Genomic DNA, 22,466 nt, shown 5'->3' with positions numbered 1-22,466 from the left:
TGCGAGGTTTTCAGTATTTTCTTTGTTTTCCAGTGATTTATTTGCTCCTATCTCTTTATTGATCTTATGAGGAGCTACTCGTACTGCACAAGAAGAGACGATAAAAGAATCTGCACTGCAGACGGCCTCAAATGATGTTTTTGGGTTGTTGCAATTAGCCAGGAAAGGGTTCACAACTAGCTTTCTATCTTTTTGACTGATTCCACACATTTATTACATATTTTTTTATTCTCACTTGTTTTCATGGCATCATTTTCAGCCAACAGCAGTGGAAAAGCTCTAACAACCCAATGGACACTGCTCAGCACCAAACAACAGACAGATCCACTATTGGAGGTTTAAAATCCTTTGGGTACAAATAAGTAAGCAAATAGTATCTCATTGCGTAATGTATTCACTACTGCACTACGAAAATTATGTCTATGCAGATATGGCAACTTCTTCTCTCTAGATATTTAAGCATGCAAAGACTCGAGACTTATCTGCAAGTTCCACTTTGCAACTAGGCAAACTCTCCCCCTGAAAAATCTTCTCATTTGTCAATGGTCTGCTCCAGTAAACCTGGCCTGACCCATGAAATTAAGTGGCATAAACGTGGAGTCTTTGCCTCCAATCAGTATGTAGCATTTGGTGTCAGGAAGATGTCCTTCTTTGTGGCTATTAAGGCAGCAGCATGGGAGGCCAAATGGCAGCTAAGCCGGTGCCAGCTCCCCTTCATTACTGTTCTTATGTATGAGGAATTTGACAGGAACAAGGCACAGGTTAACAAAGCAAACCTGGAGCAGTCTGGGCCCTGCAGATCCTTGTCACAATCTCTGACCCTGCTGTGTCATGTCACAGCAGGACCCAGACTCAACAGCACCCTGACAGAGATGTTTCACCTGCAAGAGCTGTCTTTAGCTTTACTGGAGCTTACAATGATGGCACAATAACACTATAAGTGTGGTATTTTTATCTCTGAAAAAAAATCTTCAATTTAATCATTTTAATTTTGATATGAAAATTATTTGTCTGTAATTTACCGTTTCGATGGGACTTTCATACCACTGAAGGATAAAAATGCATAATATAATTAAAATAGAATCACAATAATACATTAGCACGTTAATTAGAAAGTCACAAACTTTTAATTGAAACATGTTGGCGATAATTTTATTTCACAAAAGCTTCTTTGGTGACACTTAGCACAATGTGTTTACAGGATGTTTTATTTTGACATTTAAACAAATGAATGTCTTGTCAATTCTGCTCTTATTTATATGAGCATGTATATTGGTATCCTCTTTAAATGATCAGTTCTTCAAGAAGGTCCCACACCCTGAGGGTAATCTATTCAGTCAGAAGTCAGGGATTGTCCAGACCACTGGAGTTAACTTAATATCCTGAAACCAGCTGGAGATGGGTAGTGCCTCATCTCATACCGCCTGACATTATTTATTATTGTGGATTTTCATTATAATCCAGTATTTGTTGGAAAAATCAATGCTGTAAGCAGCAACGTTTTCAACCTATGTTCAAATAGGCCACAGGGCAAGAAACCAGTCTTTGTGTCAATATGCTGCTCCCATGCCCCTGTGCCACTGACCTTGTTTACACCACAGAATAATGACAAGTTGCAGCAGAAATTTTGTCTTGACTGAAAGCCCTTTTTACACCTCAATCATCCAGACTTCATGATTTACTTGATATTTAGCAGCTATAGAGCAAGAGGTTCAGGTTTTGGGAAGTTGTTTGTTCTGAGGTCTTCATTGACAATTAGGTGATGTCTGAATAACTGGTGCTTTATCTGCAATTTTAAACAAAAAGGCCTTGAACCATTTACACCTGAAAGGGCTTTTCACTCACATCCTCCTAGCTAGATGCATTTATTCACACCATATTTTAGGAAATTGCATATCAGGAGTGTGGCAGTTGCTGAGATGAGACACTTAGCACATGCAGCACCTGTAACTCATTTAAAAACTTCATCTCTCACCTTTTCACATTTAGTCAAACAGTAACTAAACCACTAGGCTGTGACTGCTTTGAGTCAAAGTCACACTCTGAGGTAGAATGAGGTGAGTAAACACGGAAACATGAAAAATATAAAAAGCACTTTCTTGGGTGCCTCAAAAAATATCCAAAGCCTTGAGTCAAATCCAGATCAAACAGGCTGACGTCACTAGCAGTCAGCCTAGTTTGGACGTTTTAATTACTTCATTAGTTTTAACATAAGACAAAGTGTGTAAAGTTTTCTTTGAGCTGAACATGTGCCAGCTCTGCCTGCAGGTCATGTATAGGTAATAATATGTCTTTTTGTGGCTTCAAAGAAAACCTACATGAAAGTACACTGCTGCAGACACACACACACACACACACACACACACACACACACACACACACACACACACACACACACACACACACACACACACACACACACACACACACACATTCAAACACTTGTATTTCTATCTTTGTGAGGACACCCTAAGCCTAACCCGAACTATCACAACTAAATGCATAACCCCAACCCTAAAACTAAAGTCTTAACCCTCAAAGAGGAGTCTGAAAAAGTGAGAACTGAAAAAAAATGTCCTCACTTTGATACAAATATGCTCAAAATGGTACTCACTAATACAGACGTACAAGTACACACACACACACACACACACACACAAACTTGTTTCCACTTCATGTGGGGACATTGCATTGACTTACATTAATGTCCTGGAGTCTTAGGTACTAACATTGACCAAGCCCTCACCTTATTCTAACCTTGAACCAGGTCATCACTCAAAACTGATGATTTCCTTATGGAAATTGTCCTCATAAGGAAAGCCATGTCCCCACAAGTAAGTGTGTGGTCAGATTTGTGTCCTCAGAATCTAAGTATACCTTCTAAGTACCTTGTATACACCCACACACACAGTATGAGAGTGTGACACAGCACAGCAGCCAAACTTGGACCTCAGAGAAACAACATCATAGCTTGAAGTCACATTTTAGACCTCCTCTGAGTGCTGTTACCTGCATGGCTGGGAGCACGTTTTTAGTGCAGTAACACAATGAAATTTACTTTTTCTTTATTAAATACAAGCAGGCCTTATTTCATTACTGGGTAAGCAACTTAGATTGGATATATGGGCTAGGGGGTCAGCAAGTGCAGCGGCTTGGTAAACATAGAAATAAAGCAAAGAAGGTGAAACTCGTATTACATTTATAAAAATCAAAACCTTGTGTAGCACATAAATGATTCTTGCTTACAGTAGAGTATTGAACCTTTCTCAGTAAAACAACAATCTTGTTTTGCTGAACAGTCTTGAGCTGCCCTGCCCTACAAAGACAGAAATCACTCTCAGTCAAGAATAACCTAAAATGATCATTTGTATTTGATGCTTTATCGGGATCATATGTTTAAATGTCTATAAATTATATATACATATATACATATATATTGTTTGCTCTGAGGTCTTGATAATTAGGTGATGTGTGAATGCTGGTGGTTTATCTGCAATTTTAAACAAAAAGGCCTTGAACCACTTACATGTTCACACCATATTTTAGGAAATTGCATATCAGGAGTGTGGCAGTTGTTGAGATGAGAGACTTAGTGCATGCAGCACCTGTAACTCATTTAAAAACTTCATGTCATCCCTCTCACCTCGTCACATTTAGCCAAACAGTAACTAAACCACTAGGCTGTGTGTGACTGCTTTGGGTCAAAGTCATACTCTGAGGTAGAATGAGGTGAGTAAACAAGGAAACATGAAGAATATGAAAAGCATTTTCCAAAGCCTTGAGTCAAATCCAGATCAAACAGGCTGACGTCACTATCAGTCGGCCTAGTTTGGAAAATTCCATAGCTGCTTTAGTACATCTCTCTTGCTTTATACCTGTGTCATTGAAGCAATCTCTCTGTGCCAGAATGCAGTAAATATGTATGAACTAAACAATGTTCAGTATAATAATACATAATTCATAATAATGTGCAGGACTTTCCATAACTGTAATTTTAGATTCTCTTGTGTGTATGGTAAATATGAAGCAATAGCAAACAGCCAATTAGCTGGGCTTAGCATAAAGACTCTAAAGCAGGGGAAATGGGCAGTCTGGCCTTGTTCCATGATGACAAAATTCAACAATGAGTATCCTTTCCTTTTCCTTTTTTTCCCCTTTTTATGCATAAATTAAGCTTAACAGCTCCGTAGCATAATATTGACTGCACAGACATGAGTGGTACCAAGGTTATCATCTAACTCTTGCTAAGACAACAAATAAGTATATATATTTTCCAAAATGTTAAATCCTTTTCAGTTAGATTCAGGTCTTAATTTTAGAAAAATATATAATTGTGGCACTTTGGCTCTGTATGAGGCTCTTTCTCACCTTTATATAAAAAAAAAGTCTCAGAATGTTTTCATATATCTAAACATGAACGTAAAACCCTCAGTTTCATCTGAGTCAGGACCACACCTGGATTCTTACCTTGTGGCATTACAGACATAGTTAAACTGACAATGACTTTCAGTTTCCTAATAAATTCACACAGGGGGTCTGGAATGTGTGCAATGTAAAACAAACTATGGTGCTCAATGAGCCTTTTCCAAATTAATAAGAAATGTGCTAACTGTTCAAAAATGCCATCTATCTCCCTGATTGTGCCCTTTGTCTTTGCTAAGCTCCCCCACATAGACTTAAGGACCTCCTGCGGAGCTCAACAACTCAGCAGTTTTACAAATAAGGTCTCACACAGAAACTGTAATTCAACCCCCAGCAGTGAAAAATGGTGAAAGTTCAAAGTGACACTTTTTTATGTGAGCTTTTGATGGCTTATCTTACTGCCACCTAAGGACCCTAACAGCACTTTATATGAGCTCAAACGTTTCTGTTGAACATAAATGGACTTTGAATGATTTTTAGATTTTTAATGCATGTCCCTTTGTTGTATTTCAGACTAAACGCAGCAAGACAGAGGTTTATTTTGACAAGTTGCCAGATGCAGTTGATGTGTATTATAGACTTACAATAAGATCCACCCACTGCATCTGTCTGCATCATTACATGATAAATGAAAAAAGATTCTAATATGCAGTATGACTTCCATTCAGGATAATTAAATGGTAAAATAAGCAATCTTCATTTAGGATCTAAATACATCATAACTAACACAACCCTGTGGATCAAGAGATAATTTGCTCATTTGAGCCTTTAAGAGCCCGTTGCTCCACTGAGGGCAGGGTAGTTATGTCTAGAGGGCAAAGCTGATAATGCTTTGATCTAATTTAAAATGTTTGAGTTAGTTGGGAAAACATTTCCTCTCACATGAGGTGTTCACGTGGATGAGAAGTGAGACAGCTTTTCACACGTGAGCCTGTAAATTAAATCAGCCATAGGGATGACTGACTCATTTCTCAGAGGAAATTTAACAGGTGGCCCCCTGTATCTGACAATTCATGCAACAACTGGATAAAGCTGGTCTTTTACAGAATCACACAAAAACTAGACATTAAAAAGATAATTTCAAAAACAATCCAATATAATATTTTTATATTACATATTCATGACTAAAACACAAAACATTTTAGTTAATATTTACAGACATATTCAGGACTCACTGACTGAATGGAAAACATGAGCAACACATTTCTAACAATTAGCAGCAGGAATACATACTCAGGTATATGCTTTTTAATATTCATATTCTGTGAACATTTAAATAAATCCCTCCACAACATTTTAAAATTTAAACATTTCTGAATTTGCAGAGACACTAATGGAATAAAATGAATTTTAAAAAATCTATGACGTGGCACAAATTGTTTCACATAATATCCATGTAGCATGTGCATAGCATGGCCAATCAGTATGCATATGCATCTTAACACTATTGCCTGACTGCCCATACTTTTCATCAGGGGTTGTATAACTACCCCTGATTAATCAAAATCATTACTTTAGTTGATAAGACTTTCATTTGCATAACCTTCAAGGATGTTTTGGACATGAAGTTTGACAAATAAACCTTTAGGCTGTTTTAACTAAATTAATAGCATTTGCATGAAAGTTTCGTAAAGATGGTGAAACAGTTTGCAGTGACACCTCATTATTATCATGCTGTCAAATAGACACACTCATGTTCACATCTGCAGACAAGTTTAAGGCCTCACTTGATATGTTGGACAACATTCTTCTCGTGATGGAAGAAAAGAACACCTCGAGGAAGCCCACACAATGAAAGGACAGCAAGGACTATATATAAATACAGTTAAAATACTGTTGTAATTCAAACCCTGCACCTTCTTGTTAAGTGCTAATAGAGTTAACCATGAACTCATTAAGAAACGTGACCAAACAGTGATCCTAGGGGAACACCACTTTAAGCTGTTGCTTTGGATACATAAAGCACCTTCATTTGCTTCACATTTCTTAGCAAGATAATGAAATTCAGTGTGCCAAACCAATTTTCTAAGTCAGTGAGCAGAATGCAATCAACAGTGTAAAACACAGAAAAGGTCTAATAGATTTGGGAACATCACTTGCCTGTGTGTCAGAACAAATGAGTAATTCATCAGTCATTGTGAGCTATGAAATTTGAACCAAAAAATTTAAGGATTCCCTCCAGAGATCTATAAACCATATAGGCAAAGTTTTTTGCAACAAAGTTCTCTGATTACGGACTGCACGTGGCTGTTGACCCTCTTTAGAAATTGCAAAATTTATTCAGGAATGCAGGTATAATGAAATAATATTTGCAGAGAGGGGCTTTTTAGAGCATGGTTGTCTGCCAGTGTCTTCACTGATATCACCACTGGGGGCACCAAAGTCATTTTAATATTAATCAAATTCTGCAAATAGAGGTTTTAATATGTTAAATGCCAACATTGTGATGATGAGTTCACTGTGATCAAAGTTGGTCAAAAGACAAACGAATATGATCAAGAAAGGTTATTGCTCTGTAGAGGAATGTGTTGTTGGAGCACAGGTAGGGTAGAGGGCACACAAACACACAGGCTGTTGCTGTCAAGCAACTTTAACGATGACAATGGTAATGACAGCAACAGCTTAGAGAAAGACAGGCTTAAAAATACTAGGCAGTTGAAGGAAAAAAGAGCAGTCAAAAGGGAATTTCCAAAAAACAGGCCCAACGTCAAACATAGAATAAACAGGAACAAAGAAACAGACTGTGTTCGAGCACCGTGGAACAACCATGCACAGTTTAAGTACGCCCTGTACAACAACAAGAAAAGCTAATAGATAGCTGTAAGAAAAAGTAATTCCATTGTTTGCAATTTCCTGGTTGTCTGCAAAAATTGCTCATGAAATATGATCTGATCTCCAACAAAGTAACAAATATCAACAACAAAATAACAAATATCAACAAACAACATTTATAAAGTGATATTTATAAAACACAATCGTGATTTTTGTATATATATATATATATATATATATATATATATATAAAGAGCACCATGGTTACAATCATGATCTTTATATATAGAGAGAGATCATGATTGTATATAAACACAAAAATATTTCTAAAAACAAACACAGGAGGGCAGCTGTGTCCAAAAGAACTACCTATTGAACTCTACCTGAGGAATTTGCTCTGTTTATCTATGTGTTTGTTTATCAGATTTTTTATTGTTTGTGGATGAATAAAATACATTGTTAATTGCAATGTGGACAATGTATATATTAAGAATTATAATAGTCTGGGCTCTATCTTGTTTGGAATTGGATTGCATTTAATAGCAAGGTCTGTATAGAAATGGATTTGTGACAATAGTGACTGTCTGAATTACATATGTCTGAATATTTGGCTTATATTGAAGCCCTGCAAATGATTCTGTTTGTGGTTAATTTCCCAAGTGTCAGAACATTGGTCCAGAGCCAAGCTACTACAAATGGAGCAGAATACTGGCAAACTAAAGAGCTGCATATTTTATTGGGAGGCTGACAGGAACACACAAGTGAGGCTGTTGCAGAGGGAAACGTCTGGTTCTGTATTCAATATGGGCACTACAGTACACTGTTGTAAAAGCTGTCCTTTAGATAAAATTTTAAAACTGAGGCAACATATTCCAAGGAATTTTTGGGCTCACACCAGACTAAACAATAAAACTCAAGAGGAGTTGTGGTCAACAATTGTACCATTTTCTACATATTTTAGTTAAGTATCTCATATTCTAAGAAATACAATGAAAAATAAATATGATATTTTAACTCAAATATATTTACATTTAATGAATAAACGCAAGTATTCATGTTGGTATCACTACTTTGGTAAGACAGCAGTGTGCCATCTTCAAATTTTTAACTCGTCTAATATCATAAACTTTATATACTTCTCATAATGTTATACAACAAACAACATTAATGTCAGGCTCAGCTGTACTTTGTGTTCAGTGTTATAGCAAATGTTAGCATGTTTCATGGAACATGGTCAATATTACATATGCTAAACATCTCTATGTTAATTATTTGATGCACATGCTGCACAGTAATTAAGGAATAATCAATTTACACTGCAAATTTGTTGTTCAGTATAAATATTCTGTTCAATTATGTTCAAAATAGGCACATTTACAATTTTTGCTCAACCCCTAAAGATATTGCTAATGAAAATAGATGCATAAGAATAATGCTTGTATAATGTCAGTGTGTCAATGTAAATGGCTAAATCAACAACAATGTAAGACATTGCTGACATTGATGAGACTTTTAACAATAAAAATATTAATAATTCATAAATGTCATCTATTTCTGGTTATGATTTCCTGCACTTCCTGTTTCAGGCTTTTATTTTGATGTACTTTCATTTCTATATGTGTTGATATTGGAATAAAGTTTTACATATTTTTGCCTGATAACTCTGCCCAACACTCACCTGCATAAAAGCTAGCTTTGCTTTCCGGCATTTGTTTTCATTCCAGTTTTTTTTTTTTTGATTGCTGTATGAAAGTCAGTTGACCTTGGTTTTCTGTATTTCTCTCTATAAAAAGGTGTAGAACCATTTTTGTGTGCAGTGCAAAAATGTCATGTGCTGCACACAACATCCCAGCACTAAGCTACACCTCCTCCTTCCCTCAAGACTCTTCTGGCTTATCTTTCTATAAAAGTAAATCCATTCCAAGGCATCTCTTATCAAGGCAGTTTTTTTTTTTATTATATGCGACCTGAAAACATTTGGAAGGGCATGAAAGTGTGACCGAATGACAACGCAGTGAAGAAGTGGCATAGAATTTAATCCCCAGAGGAGCCTGGGATCACAGACAGAGAAATCAGGCCAGGAGAAACGACACTGTACAAGTCATGTCTGACCCCAAAGGTCATTGTTCTTTTTTTACTCTATTCTTCCCATTCCAAAAACCTTTTTTGTCCAACTTCAGAACTAAGTATCTATTTTCTTCATTGTTACTTTTGGTATGTTTTATTGACGTATGTAAGCTTGTGTACCTTAATTTCAGCATTACAGCTCTAACTTCAGTTTATATCCAATAATGTACAGTTTTCACAGATTGGCTTAAAAGAAGGTATGAACCTGTGAAAGCATATGACCAGAGACTGGTATGTCAGCTATTTATGGGTATCCACAGTGTGAAAACGTGTTCCATTTTCCTTCACTACTGTTAACTAACTCAGCACTTGAATTTAAATTGGCTTTAACCAAATTTTCCATATTGTCTCGGCTGCTCTGAGGTGATGGTCAGATCTACTATATTTTTATTTTATAAGTTTTATTTTTTCATGTCACTCAATGCTTCTCTTTCAGTGTTAGCTTCATTTTTCATTATGTTGTTTTGATGTTTGTTTAGTTTGTGTTTTAGACTGTTGTTATTGTTTAATTGTTTAGTGCTTGCCAAATAACATGCACACTTAAGTATTTCTGTTTTTCCCTTCAGTTATTTACAGTTATATTTTAACTTTAGTCAGAAATGGATGGCAAAATTTATAATAAAATACCGATGGTAGAGTTGCCAGCCTGTTACTGTAATTTTTACGGTGCCTGGAAAAAGCCCACACAGATACATGGAGAACACACAAATACTACACAGAAAGGCCCTAGGGTTGAACGAGATTTAAACCCAGAACCTTCTTGCTGTGAGGTGAGTTTTACCAACCCCACCACTTCACTGTTAATCACCAGCAGCTGTATTTTTTTTAAACAAACTACAGAGACATAGGCAAATTGGCTAGATACAGAAAACAGACAATGATAGACATCCAGTAGAAGGAGAGACAGAATGATACTTACAGACAGAGACAGACATAATTTGTAGGTAGAGAAAGATAAACAAATACAGATAGAGCACAGGAGAGAGCTATTGATAAATGCACAATGAGAGAGAGAGGGAGAGAGGGAGAGGGAGAGAGAGTATGCCTATGAAGTAGAAAAGAAATGCACAACATTTAAAATGTGAACAATACAATCTTCGATATGAACTGGATGACAATCAGCTGACGACAATGCTTTTTCATCATATAGTAAAGTTTTTGGATTAGTGGTTGCTACCACTGTGAATTCCTACTGAGCTCAACATCTACATTATATACAGTATATAGATAAATTCCGCTTTTGACCATGGCTATAAAATCATATAAAACCATATTAGAAGAAGAACTGGTTGTTTTTGCGCTGACTTTTAGCAATTGCTTCTGAGAAAGTGCTGCTGCGGCAAGGTTTCAAAAAACATCCGCTGCAATTGCAGGGGACATATGGGCAATTTGTTCTGTCATCTGTTCTTTGAGCAAATGCTCGAGAAAGAATTTTTTTGGAGTGTAGCTATTATGAATCCTGGACGAAAAGAAAAACGCAATATTGAATACACAGCTCGCATATTAACTAGAGGCCTAGTATAGAAACACATGCTGTTATGGAGCCTGCTTAACAGCTGTACAGTTAGTTTCTACTTTTAGACATGAATGACGTGCATATTACAAGTGTCACTCTTTGCATTTATATTGAAGAATTATGGAAGTTAGTCATGGTTTTTCAGAAAAGTCAGCTTTGCAAAACAGAAAAGTGGTGAGACTGCAGAATGCATCCTTCTGAGCAAAACTTTCTGTCTAGTTTGGTTTGTCTATTCTGGACTATTGTAGAAACATGGCAGCCCAACCTGTTCCCTATGTATTCTTAAATGTCCAATTCTAAGAATCAACTGTTGGTGATTGCACACAAATGACAACATATTTATGACCATCCATCCATCATCTATACCCGCTTATTCCTTAACCAGGGTCACGGGGATCTGCTGTAGCCTATCCCAGCTCTCTTTGGGTGGAAGGCAGGGGTACACCCTGGACAGGTCACCAGTCCATCACAGGGCCACATAGAGACAGACAAAGACAAACAACCACACACACTCACACTCACTCCTATGGGCAATTTAGAGTCACCAATCAACCTGACATACATGTTTTTGGACTGTGGGAGGAAACTGGAGTACCCGGAGTAAACCCACACAAGCACGGGGAGAATATACAAACTCCAGAAAGGCCACCATGCTGCCCCATATTTATGAACACTACATTCAATTTCTGCTATTAGATCACATCAAATATTACACATTGAACCTTTAAAGTAAAATGATTATTACTGTGTTCAAAAATGTAAGTGAAAGGTTTTAGAAATATATAACTGAGTCAGATTTTCTAGTGAATCTCTTAAAGCTTGTTCTCTTTGATAGCTGTCTCCCATCTGTCATGTTGACTTTGAAGCAGCAGAAGGTATGAGTTTCCCTTCCCTTCTGTGCCAATAATACTCACACACCCTGAACTCCAAAGGATATTATATTTTATACATCCCTCCAAGTATGATTATGATACCATTACAAAATATGATTGAAATTCATACCATCCATGTGTCCACGTGACATATATTTCATTTTCTGCCCAAGGCCACATGAGTCATCAAAATACAATTGTGCAAATACATGGCTGTTATCTGGTTTTGATTATGAAGCTGATTATAGTTTCAGTGTCAAGCTCAATAAAATCAAAAATGTTTGTTTTCTTTGCTGAACTACCACTTTAAAACTTTGGTTAACTTATATAGTAATTTACCCAAGATTTAGAAATAACTTTTCAGGAATTTTGAACAGATGATTTGCATTTATCTAGCACTTTTGTCCAAAGTGATTTACAAATCCACTGAAGTCCATTAATAAGAGCCAAATTAGGCATTTGAAGTGCACCCATCTTGAGCAGTTAATATGATAATAAAAGAGTTCTATACATGTGCAGCAACTAAAATACCTTTGGCAGAGTCTCAAACAAGTCTTTAGATCAGGGGTGGGCAAGCCATATTTCTCCAGGGCCACTGTTCTGCTTGTTTCCCAACTACCCCTGCTCTACCTGTTGCTGATTACTATGATCAGGCATGTTCATTCAGTTAGAATCTGGAAGATATATTTGGTTAGGGGGCCACCAATTGTGTCCAGGTATAGCTGGTAATATACAGACATCCTGAAATAAAACTGGCGTGGCATAGGACATCACATGCAACAACAGCAGGGAAACAGTGTAGGATCAAAAGATTAAATGGAGACAAAATTGGGCAAGAAACTTAATAAAAATTGGTCGTCTTTGAACATCAAATGCACAAATCACAGTGTAGCCTGGGAAAAGGTCAGTCATTAGAAATCAGTGGACAGCTGGAATAATATCAGATGTTCACATCTGATGCCAAAGCCAATCACTGACTACAGACAAGGTTTACAATTTTCTCTTATATGCAGCTCTTTGTTGCTGCATATAGGCAATGATTATGGTTGAGCTATCTCCATAAGAGCTGACCAAAGTCCAGGGTTACAACCACAAGCCAGCAAATGAATATTAAGACACATTCTGTTAAATATTTTTGAGAAACCTGTATGAATAATAGAGGGCCTGGGTTAAATGTTTCCATTAATGTAAATCACATGCATAGAATCCAATTTAAACAAACTGACTGTGCTCAGCCTACACTCTCATGACACGTGGCTGCATCAAGAGACGTGCAGTGAAGCAAAATGATAACTGTGTTTATACTTGGAACATCGTTGAAATGGGTTTGATAATGTATGCCATGGCCTATGAGTAAGCTCATTCTTTTTCAGATGAACTTCCACACACCCATCCGTTTTCTCTTTATTGCTCTCACTATAAATGCAAGAGGTGATCCATGATGAATTTATTGCTTTGACAGGGATTAATTCACCAACACTATTCCACTAAATCCAGGAAGACAAGAGATGGCATCCATTTTGGCTGTTTTAATGATCCAGTTTCTTAAACCAATGCTGGGAGAATTTTCCTAGTGTCATGGACAGACAACAATAAAATGTATTGTGTGCATTTGAGATGGCCTTCATGACTTTGAGATTTAAGATTTGTTAAAAAGATTTTCGGCAAAAGGTACCAAGAATAACATTTAGTTTTGTACTTCACTGTGTCATCTTTCAGGTTAATAGTATGAAATCAAGATTCTTTGAAAGTTTGATGTAAAATGTAAATGTCTTATCTTGTTGCTCACAGTAAGTTCACGTCTACATTTAGGTTGTTAATGTGGGTTGTTTACATTGCAGTCCCTAGATCACACATACAGAGACATTATTTCATTTGTTACTCAACAATTACTGGCACTTTTCATGTAAACAATCCAGGATAACTCTATGAGCGTCTTCCATGAAAGACTGAAAGTATATGCACCAACATGCCCAGATTATTGTGTCTTGCTCTTCACATGGTCCACTCTAGCCTACAAGACAAGACAAGGGCCACTGTTAAGGTTTTTGTTGGAGGTGACTTAGTGATGTAATTACCACAAATCAACAGAGTCAAAGTAAATATGAGGTCCTCAGGACCCCAGGAGAGCAGGAGCCCTCGGTCAGTTTCCCACCTTGCTCAATTTGTGAACCAGCCCCAAGTAGAACACAAAGCTATTGCAGTTCAACATGCATGCATTCCCTAAGATGGATATTAGCTATATTCATATTGGAAAATGTCATGAATGATGTTATAATGAAGATGCTTAATATGTCACCCAGCCTAATAATATTGTATTAGAAAACATAATGCAAGGATTCAGGAACTGACACTAAAGCCAGTTCAATATTATGTTTTCAATTACTTTCTACATGATAGTAATAGACACTTATATTGTAGCTCACATTTTATTTTCCTTTCCTACTTCTGTCTTGTGGAACAAGAGACCTAATCTGAAATACCTATGATCTGTCACCAACTTGTGTCAATTTTCAATCACAAATTGAAAACCTTTCTATCTCTTTAAGCGTTTGATTTCTTCCCGTGTATGTAAAGTCTGACTGCGGATTTCTTTCCAAAAATGCATGTTTGCTCACGCACTTCACTGAAATGCACTCTTGGGTTTGCTTGTCATTTATTTTTATATAAAAATGAAATTGCCTCTTTAAAAAAAAAAAAAAAACTTCCTTAATGTAGGGCCACACAACAAGGGAAAAAAGAAAAACATCAAACCCACTTACTGCATGGCTTATCATCCAGGTGTTATGTGGAATAGCTCACTGCAACTGACTGAGTGGAAGGATTGAGATACAAAACAGAAATCAATATGGACTAAGTGTTATTAACCTACTTGATATTGCTCCCAGCAAAGAACATATTGTTTATGGTATGTTTCTCCAGAGAGAGAGAGAAAAAAAGTGGCGTCAGAGCGCGTCAGAGCAGAGGAATACAGCTGAAGCAACAGCTGCAGTGATTTCATTAGAAATATGCTGAGAGAAACCCACTAGCACCCCACTGCAATCTCTGCTCCTAAATGCAGGTAAGCTATATTTAGCTTTGCTCGAAAATTGGTTTAGTTCTGCTTTCAATTGAAAATTTCAGTTCTAGTGTTTGCATTGGAACTGTTATGGCAAAGTAGTTTTAATTAGAGGAGGCAATGGCTGTGGGACCGTGAGAAAAGAAAAGAGAAAAAAAAGGGTTAGGAGTTCAGCAAATCTGGATACTCCATGTTTTTTTTATTTTTTATTTTATTTCTGGCATTTTCTTTCTCCACTTGTGGTGTTTAGTGTTTTGGGCATGTATTCGGCCTTTCCCCGTTTTATTCAATTAATAATTCTAAGTTTGAGCCGTTTTGCGTGTTTGTGGATTATACGGTTAAAAGCTTTATGCAGTGGTGCCTGGTCCTTTATTGGACTGTTAATTAAAACTACATGAACCAGAAATTCCTACAGAGAGCTAATTACAACACACAGCATCTGAAAGATAAATTCAGTCGAGCTTATAGAAAGGAAGAAAAAGCCTAATTTTGTTCTTTTCTCAGTTTTCACAGACGATCGAGCCGCAGACGCAGACAGGGGTCTAAGAGGTGCCTGGATTGTTAAACCTTCCCCTCCAGTCAGACTCAGGTGTCAGACTCCGGTGTTCATTATGTTCCACCAGCTGACGGATCCAACAGTGAACGGCAGCTGCCAGGGGCAGACCCCACAGTGCAATAAGAGCGCTGATGGAGACACACTTCAGCTGCCCACTTTCTCCACCGCGGCCAAAGTCAGAGTGATCATCACCTTCGCTCTGTGCGCAGTGTCAGCCGTCTGCAACTTGGTTGTGCTGTGGGCTGCCAGCAACGGCGGCAAGCGCAAGTCACACGTCAGGATCCTTATAATGAACCTGACCGTGGCGGATCTGCTGGTGACTTTCATCGTGATGCCCGTGGACGCAGTGTGGAACATCACGGTGCAGTGGCAGGCCGGAGACGTCGCCTGCAGGCTGCTGATGTTCATGAAGCTGGTGGCGATGTACTCCTGCGCTTTTGTGACTGTGGTCATCAGTTTGGACAGACAGTCTGCTATCCTTAATCCTCTGGGCATCAGTGAAGCCAAAAGGAAAAGCAAAATCATGTTGACGGTAGCGTGGACTATGAGTGTGATCCTCTCACTCCCTCAGGTAAGACAAGACACGTGTAGACTTTGTTCTGCTACACAAATACCAATTTATACACAACTCATGAGGTTTTTTTTTTTTTATTACAGGAAAGCTGCTACTGTGCTACTGACCTCTTAATGAAACTTAAGAAAGCAACTAAAACATTGTTAATGCACTTTACTGTTTGAGAAGGGTGGAAGTTGCAGGTTGAGTGTTACTGAAATAGAGATAAGGGTTATTCAACATTTCTGGCAAGAGGGAATGACATTGGAAAAACATTCAGGTAATCAGGAAAATCAAAAACACATGAAAAATTTAGCTGGCTCACTGTATCTGCACTTTGCCTTTAACTGCCAGGTTTAATTCATTTAAGTTGTGTTATTAACAACTGATTGGAAGTTTTTTTTCCTCTAATCAATAGTGTGGATGCAATTTGCATATACAAGCAGAAGGTGATGAAATATGTTAATACTGATAACAGTCCATAGATTGATCAGTCACTTTGAATGCTATCAAATCATTTAATGACTGTTTTTCTATCTGTAATTATGACAGGAGCAACAGTCAGGGCTTCTAAACATTGACGAGCTGAGGTATATACGTGACATAAGACACAAACCAGTAGTGAGTGTTCATTGATTCTTTATTTAAACCCAAACCATGTTGTTTCCCTAAACTGAGCTCATCTGATATGACCAGGATCGTTTTCTGGGTGACTGATAGCTTAGCTTAGCACAAAGACTTTAAAACAGCCTGGATCTGTTCAAAGTTAACTAAATTTGCCACAAATTTGTATTTAATCATTGGACAGAGCCAGGAGAGCTGTTTCTGACTCTGGTCTCATATTTAATATAAAGATATGCTATTGGTATTAATATTCTCATCTTACTCTTAGCAGTTAAGTCAATCATAGGGGTTGCACTGAGCTTGAATGTACAAGACATTATGAAATGTCACCTGCCTCATTGCTCCTATGTGATGATGCACACTAAGAAATCAATGTATGGTTTTTACTCAGTGCATTTGTAAACCATTCTACTGATTGGAATGTGAAAGGTTCAGGCATTTTGTAGAGTCAAGGGTTTTTGTATTTGCAACATTATGTCAGACCAGCTTGATAAACCCCTCCAAAAAACCCTTTTACTTTAAATTACCAATTAAGACCATTTATACATTGTAGGTATCACATTTCCACATTTTCCACAGCTTTGCAACCAGCCATCAACAGTAAATAGTGTTAGGCATGTACTGGCTTTCAGGGTCACTGTGTAAAGTAACACATAATGTCCAGATTTTATTTCTGTCCAGCTCATGTTATGCGATTTGATTTAGACCTCCCTCTAGCATGGCTAGAGATACGTCTGGATGAACGTCAGTCTAATGGATGTTTCTGAAATTCACAGAAATGTGTAAAATACCAACATGTATGAAATCAGTCTCAGGGTTATATGGCTGACATTTAAGCAGCTCTCCTATCACTAGGTGTAATACTGATGCTGCTGCAGCCCTGGACTAAATATTGGACTATCTAATAGTCTCATCTGTGGAAGCTCAAGGATCAAATCTCAATTTACACCTTTAATAAAGCTAAGCTCTTGAAAAAGCGATTCAATTATTGACATACAATACTCCTGTTTGTTTTTCCTTTTCAAGGGGTGGCTTATCTTGCTTGCCCTCCTTTTTTAATCAGCTCAATGTGAAATTGGCCTTTTGTGTGAAAATGGAGTAAAGCAGAAATATTCTTTTTCTAATTTGATAGATTGAAACATGGTAATAACGTCACACAGTCCCATAGTTTTTGACACAGCTTTACCTCATGCTGTATATTTTCTGCTCCTCCAACTCTATGTACCAATTCTGAGAGGATTTGTGGTTTCCTTTGCCCATGTCCTGCTGAATGTCCATGTTGAACTGCCTCCCAAAGCAGTGAGTTAAATGACAATGCAGAATTACAGGTGTACAGGGAATATTTTATTCCCTGCTGTCTCCTGTAATGTTAACCCTGTTCAGATTGCTTGGGAGAAACAGGTAGAGACACTTCACTTAATACGTTAATTTGAATGGTATAGAGTCTTTTTGTTTCAATCAGAAGGGCCTCCTTCAGAAGTTATAGTTATGCTTTTTAACCTAAAAGACATGGCAGTGACTCTAATCCTAAACTCAGTTATCTCCTTTTCTCACTTTTCCCTATAAGTTATCTGAAATACAACTGTTTTATGTTGTATTAACTTATTGAAGCAGAAATTAGAAAAATGACTACTTGTGCACAAATCAGCATGATGACATCTAATAAATATGACAAAACCAGAAAATTTTACTTGATTTATATTCAGTTTTGCTCATCTTTTATCAGTTAACATGGAAGGGAGAAGGTTTATGACCTGTACTGCAACCAGCCACCAGGTGGTTTAACTTCCGAAGAACTGTCATGCCATCCATCCTAGTACAGTCTTTTAATTAATCAGCCATCACACTAAACTAATGCAGTTTATATTTAAATATAAGTGAAAACTTTCCGTGAGTTTGAACATACAGCAATTTATTTTCATTCACAGATCCATAGGCTATAGTGATAAATGCGATGGTAATGTCTTACTTATAAAGTGCATTTATGCGTGCTTCCCTGGGCATATGCACTGTTCCCAATCTAAAGTGGCTCAGCTTTTATTCAGTTGAGCATCTGCAGTCCAGCTTCACTGTGATATTTGAGTGGCACAGACATTCTGTGCTAAAGGTCTGAAAAGAAACAGCCCAGGAGCAACACTGCTGCTATTTCTGTTTTATCAGCTAAGATGCTGGGTGCTCTCAAAATTCAACTCATGGTTTAGCTGTGAGGTTTGACTATCCCTTGAGATTTACACATTGGAATCTGCCCTGAGTTTATGTTAGATTATGTATATTCATTAAATAAAATGGCTCTGACATTTAGAAGTGGCTATAACTGTCATAAATTAGCAATATACATGATGCAAAAATGAAACAATTGCCTTATTTAGATTCAGTGTATTTTTCCCATTTATGTTAATGCATGTATTTAGAGGAAACCCAGGACTAGGTTTTTCCTTCGGGGATGGCTCCATTTGTTTGCAAGAATTGCAATTAATTCAACAGAAGATTGTGGTGTTCATTCAAAGATCCATAAATATGATGGAGGAAAAGCAGGGGTGTCTTGCCCATTCAGTGGATTTATCTATATTTACAGATACACTGTTCTTTGTTTAAAGTGGCTCTGCTCTTGTTCAGCTCACTGTTTTCTGAGCTAAGATGTCTCGTTGGATTCTCTTTCCCTTAAGGTAAATATAGTTTTTTATGTACCCAGGTGTTGGCTTTTGGTGTTGAGTGAAAAATACAGTATATCTGGAGTTTATACATAAGTGGCAAATAAATACTCAGTGGCTCTCAAATAATGAATTCTTTCCCAAAGAGAAGCCACAGCTGTCAATCTGACTTTCAGGGCAGAGACAGAAATTACATATCCCAGTGACTCTAACTCCTGCTGCAGCAGTTTCTTTTTTGGAGAGAGGAAACATAGGCTCTCACCATGATCCAACAAAATGCTGTACAGGGTAACCAGGGGATTGAACAGAGGGAGAAAAAGAGGGAGAGAGACAATAAAAGCAACCAGGACAAGAACAATAAGTCATAAAAATTTCATCACTCACTTTATCTAAAGCCCACCTTCCTTTTCTTACTAAGGCTCCTTTCTCCTTCAGACTTTCCTGATTCTTAAAGTTGATGCCTTTAAATTTGTATGTAAGTCTGAGAAATATGTTTTATGCCACTCCACTCTCTTACTTAAGTGAATTCAGGCCCTAGGAAATATATATTATGTCTCAAGTGAAATATGGTGCCTAATAAGGGAGGAAATACCTTTTAAAAAGAAGTCAAATTTTGCTATAACTACAAATCAAATCCCTTCGTTACCTTGAGCCAGACTCATTGAGTGGGATTTTGAAAAACTTCATAAACACAAATAGTTTAAGGATAATTCTTGACAAATTATCAAGAAAGAAAAGCTTGACAAAAATGAAAACTTTGGACGCGATGGAAAAGGCAGTAGATACCATAGCAGTAAACATTTATTTGATAATGAAATCTAGAAAAAGATATTAAAGTAACTTTTTGATTTGGCGTCTCCTTTGTAAAGAAATCAAATTATACATTAATGATGTGAATCTTCTGGTTTTAGTTAGACTAAAATGTTCTAAATTTGAACTTTAGTTTGAAATGTATATTTTAATGACGATACGGTCCTTTAACCATAGATGTTCACTCCCTCTACACATCTATCCGACATTTAGGAGGTTTAAAGGCACTTGTGAGCAACATCATATGAGCAACAGCCAAGACAACCTATTACCATAATCTGACATCTGACATGATCTGAGTCTAGCAGCGAATGCATTTTTTTTTTAAGGCTGCAGATATACTATATTCAATTGAAGGGCACAGTTATGGGGGAGTTTGCTCTTTATAAAGTGCATCATATACACAATTTAATTTTATCACACCATTGTCAGGTAACTTCCAAAAATAATGGTGTATTCTCATCTTGCCCTGTACTATCCACAGGCTCTATAGTACAGCAACCCTATATTGAAAGAAATAATTGCTTGCCACACCCAGCATGTATAGAAACCCCTAGAACACCCAGACTGCTACCTCTACGCAATTAAAAATGTGGTGACCTGACGCCCAGGTTATTTTTCCACTACACAAGGAAAAGACGAGTGAGGGAAATGTGGATGCATTTTGTGGAAGTGGGATTTACTCTATGTAATCAGCCAGTAAAGCCTTTGCTTTTCTCTCTTTGCTAGATTGTTGACTAAACTCTGACTCACTACCTTCACATCTGTTCCCTGCAACCTGGCTATCCTGCTTACCTATTGCTGACCTGCTTTTGCTCTGAACTCTAATCATGCCTACCTGTTTCCTCACTTGCCTGGATATAAACTGGCCGGTAGCCTTCTCCCTGCCCTTCCTTTGCCCTGTGCTGACTTACCTGATGACTGTCATCTGTAACCGTCATGCTGTGTGTGTGTTGCCCTGAGGGATGTACTGCCTGAGCTATGCAGCTACATATTGCATATTGAATTTTGCAACATTTGTCTTTTTGACATATGGGCAAGTACCATAATGTAAACTTATGGACTAAGTTGCATTATGAAAAATTACAAAATGCACTTGGAACAGCAGATGAGAAAATGTGAAGAAAAAATGCTTTATACTGAAAAAGTAGACAAAAAAGTGTTTTCATGATTCATTAAGACTCTAGACATTTATATTATAGTCCTTTAATTAAGATCCTCTGAGAGTCCATTTCTTCTCATTCACTCTAAGCAAAACCATTCTTGTCTTTTTAAACAGATGTTTTTATTTCACAATGTGACCATCACTGTTCCGGAGAACTTCACCCAGTGCACCACGTATGGCAGTTTTGTTGAACACTGGCAAGAGACCCTCTATAACATGTTCACCTTCGTGTGTCTCTTCCTGCTGCCTTTGGTCATCATGATCTTCTGTTACACACGCATCCTTGTTGAGATATCGAGCCGCATGGCCCGGGGTAACCGTAAGTATTAAGTTTTCTCAATGGTCTAAATACACTCTGATACATAAGAAGTTGAGCATGACAAAGGTTATGTTTTCTTCTTTTCTAGTGCTGTCTAGAGATGTTCACCTCCGCCGCTCCCACAGCAATATCCCTAAAGCTCGGATGAGAACTCTTAAGATGAGCATTGTTATTGTGACGTCATTCATCATCTGCTGGACCCCGTACTACCTCCTAGGCCTGTGGTATTGGTTGTTTCCTGAAAAAATGGAGGAGACAGTCTCCCATTCCCTTACTCACATGCTGTTTATTTTTGGCCTCTTCAATGCTTGTCTAGACCCCATCACTTATGGTCTGTTTACGATTCACCTTCACCAGGGTCTAAAAAGATGCTGTCGAAATTCAGTAACACAGACTGAGTTAGAAAACATCACTTGCCTTAATCGCTTGAGTTGCCTGTCAACTCAAAGGCACGTTACAGGCAGCCACAGAAGGTACAATGCAGATAAAGAAGAGGGAAATGACAGGACAAAACATGGCTTGAGGCCAGACATCCAAGTAAGCAGGATATAACAACTTAAGGAATTTCAATAAAAGGAGCTCTGATGTTAATCAGATCTGAGCTTAGTCCTTCACTAGACATGACAAGTTTTGCTTTGAAATTCTGAAGCTCCACAAAGATTCTGTGTGCTATTCTCAGACAAATTTATTCGTTTCTGTGTGATTGATGTAATCAGTGCAGTATTACCTAAGCTTTGGTCTGTGCATCCATATATGATCTGTCACGCAGAATATTTTAGATGTCAGTGATTTTGACAACATGGTGCAAAGTACTGTAATGCATGTCATTGCATTTTGGCATCATTTACTGTACATAATCATCATAATTGGCTGACGATGATGCTGTACATCACACAGAATGTCTCTTAGCTCCTGAGCAAAGCTTAAAGACCAGTGTGGGTATTTTTAAATGTTGATCTGAATAAGGTGACATACTGAAAGGGTCTAACATCCACATGTTCCAGCACCACTCTTGATAAAA

At 37.5% G+C, this 22,466-nt stretch overlaps 1 protein-coding gene across 1 annotated transcript; it reads left to right on the top strand.

Annotated features, from left to right (window-relative positions):
* The first annotated feature begins 15,304 nt into the window (after positions 1-15,304).
* Positions 15,305-21,997, top strand: gnrhr4 (gonadotropin releasing hormone receptor 4). The gene is made up of 3 exons (XM_026311423.1): positions 15,305-15,894; positions 21,241-21,445; positions 21,534-21,997. The coding sequence occupies exons 1-3, from the start codon at positions 15,379-15,381 to the stop codon at positions 21,995-21,997; spliced, it is 1,185 nt and encodes a 394-aa protein (XP_026167208.1). The 5' UTR covers positions 15,305-15,378.
* The last annotated feature ends 469 nt before the right edge of the window (positions 21,998-22,466 follow it).

Source organism: Mastacembelus armatus, chromosome 6 (genome assembly GCF_900324485.2).
Source record: "Mastacembelus armatus chromosome 6, fMasArm1.2, whole genome shotgun sequence".
In the NCBI taxonomy this organism is placed as follows: Eukaryota; Metazoa; Chordata; class Actinopteri; order Synbranchiformes; family Mastacembelidae; genus Mastacembelus; species Mastacembelus armatus.
This window is presented reverse-complemented; position numbering and strand designations above follow the sequence as displayed.

Coding starts and splice junctions, on each gene's coding strand:
- gnrhr4 (XM_026311423.1), top strand. CDS start 15,379: ATGTTCCACCAGCTGACGGATCCAACAGTGAACGGCAGCTGCCAGGGG. Junction 15,895..21,240: donor TGATCCTCTCACTCCCTCAG/GTAAGACAAGAC, acceptor CTTTTTAAACAG/ATGTTTTTATTTCACAATGT. Junction 21,446..21,533: donor CCGCATGGCCCGGGGTAACC/GTAAGTATTAAG, acceptor CTTCTTTTCTAG/TGCTGTCTAGAGATGTTCAC.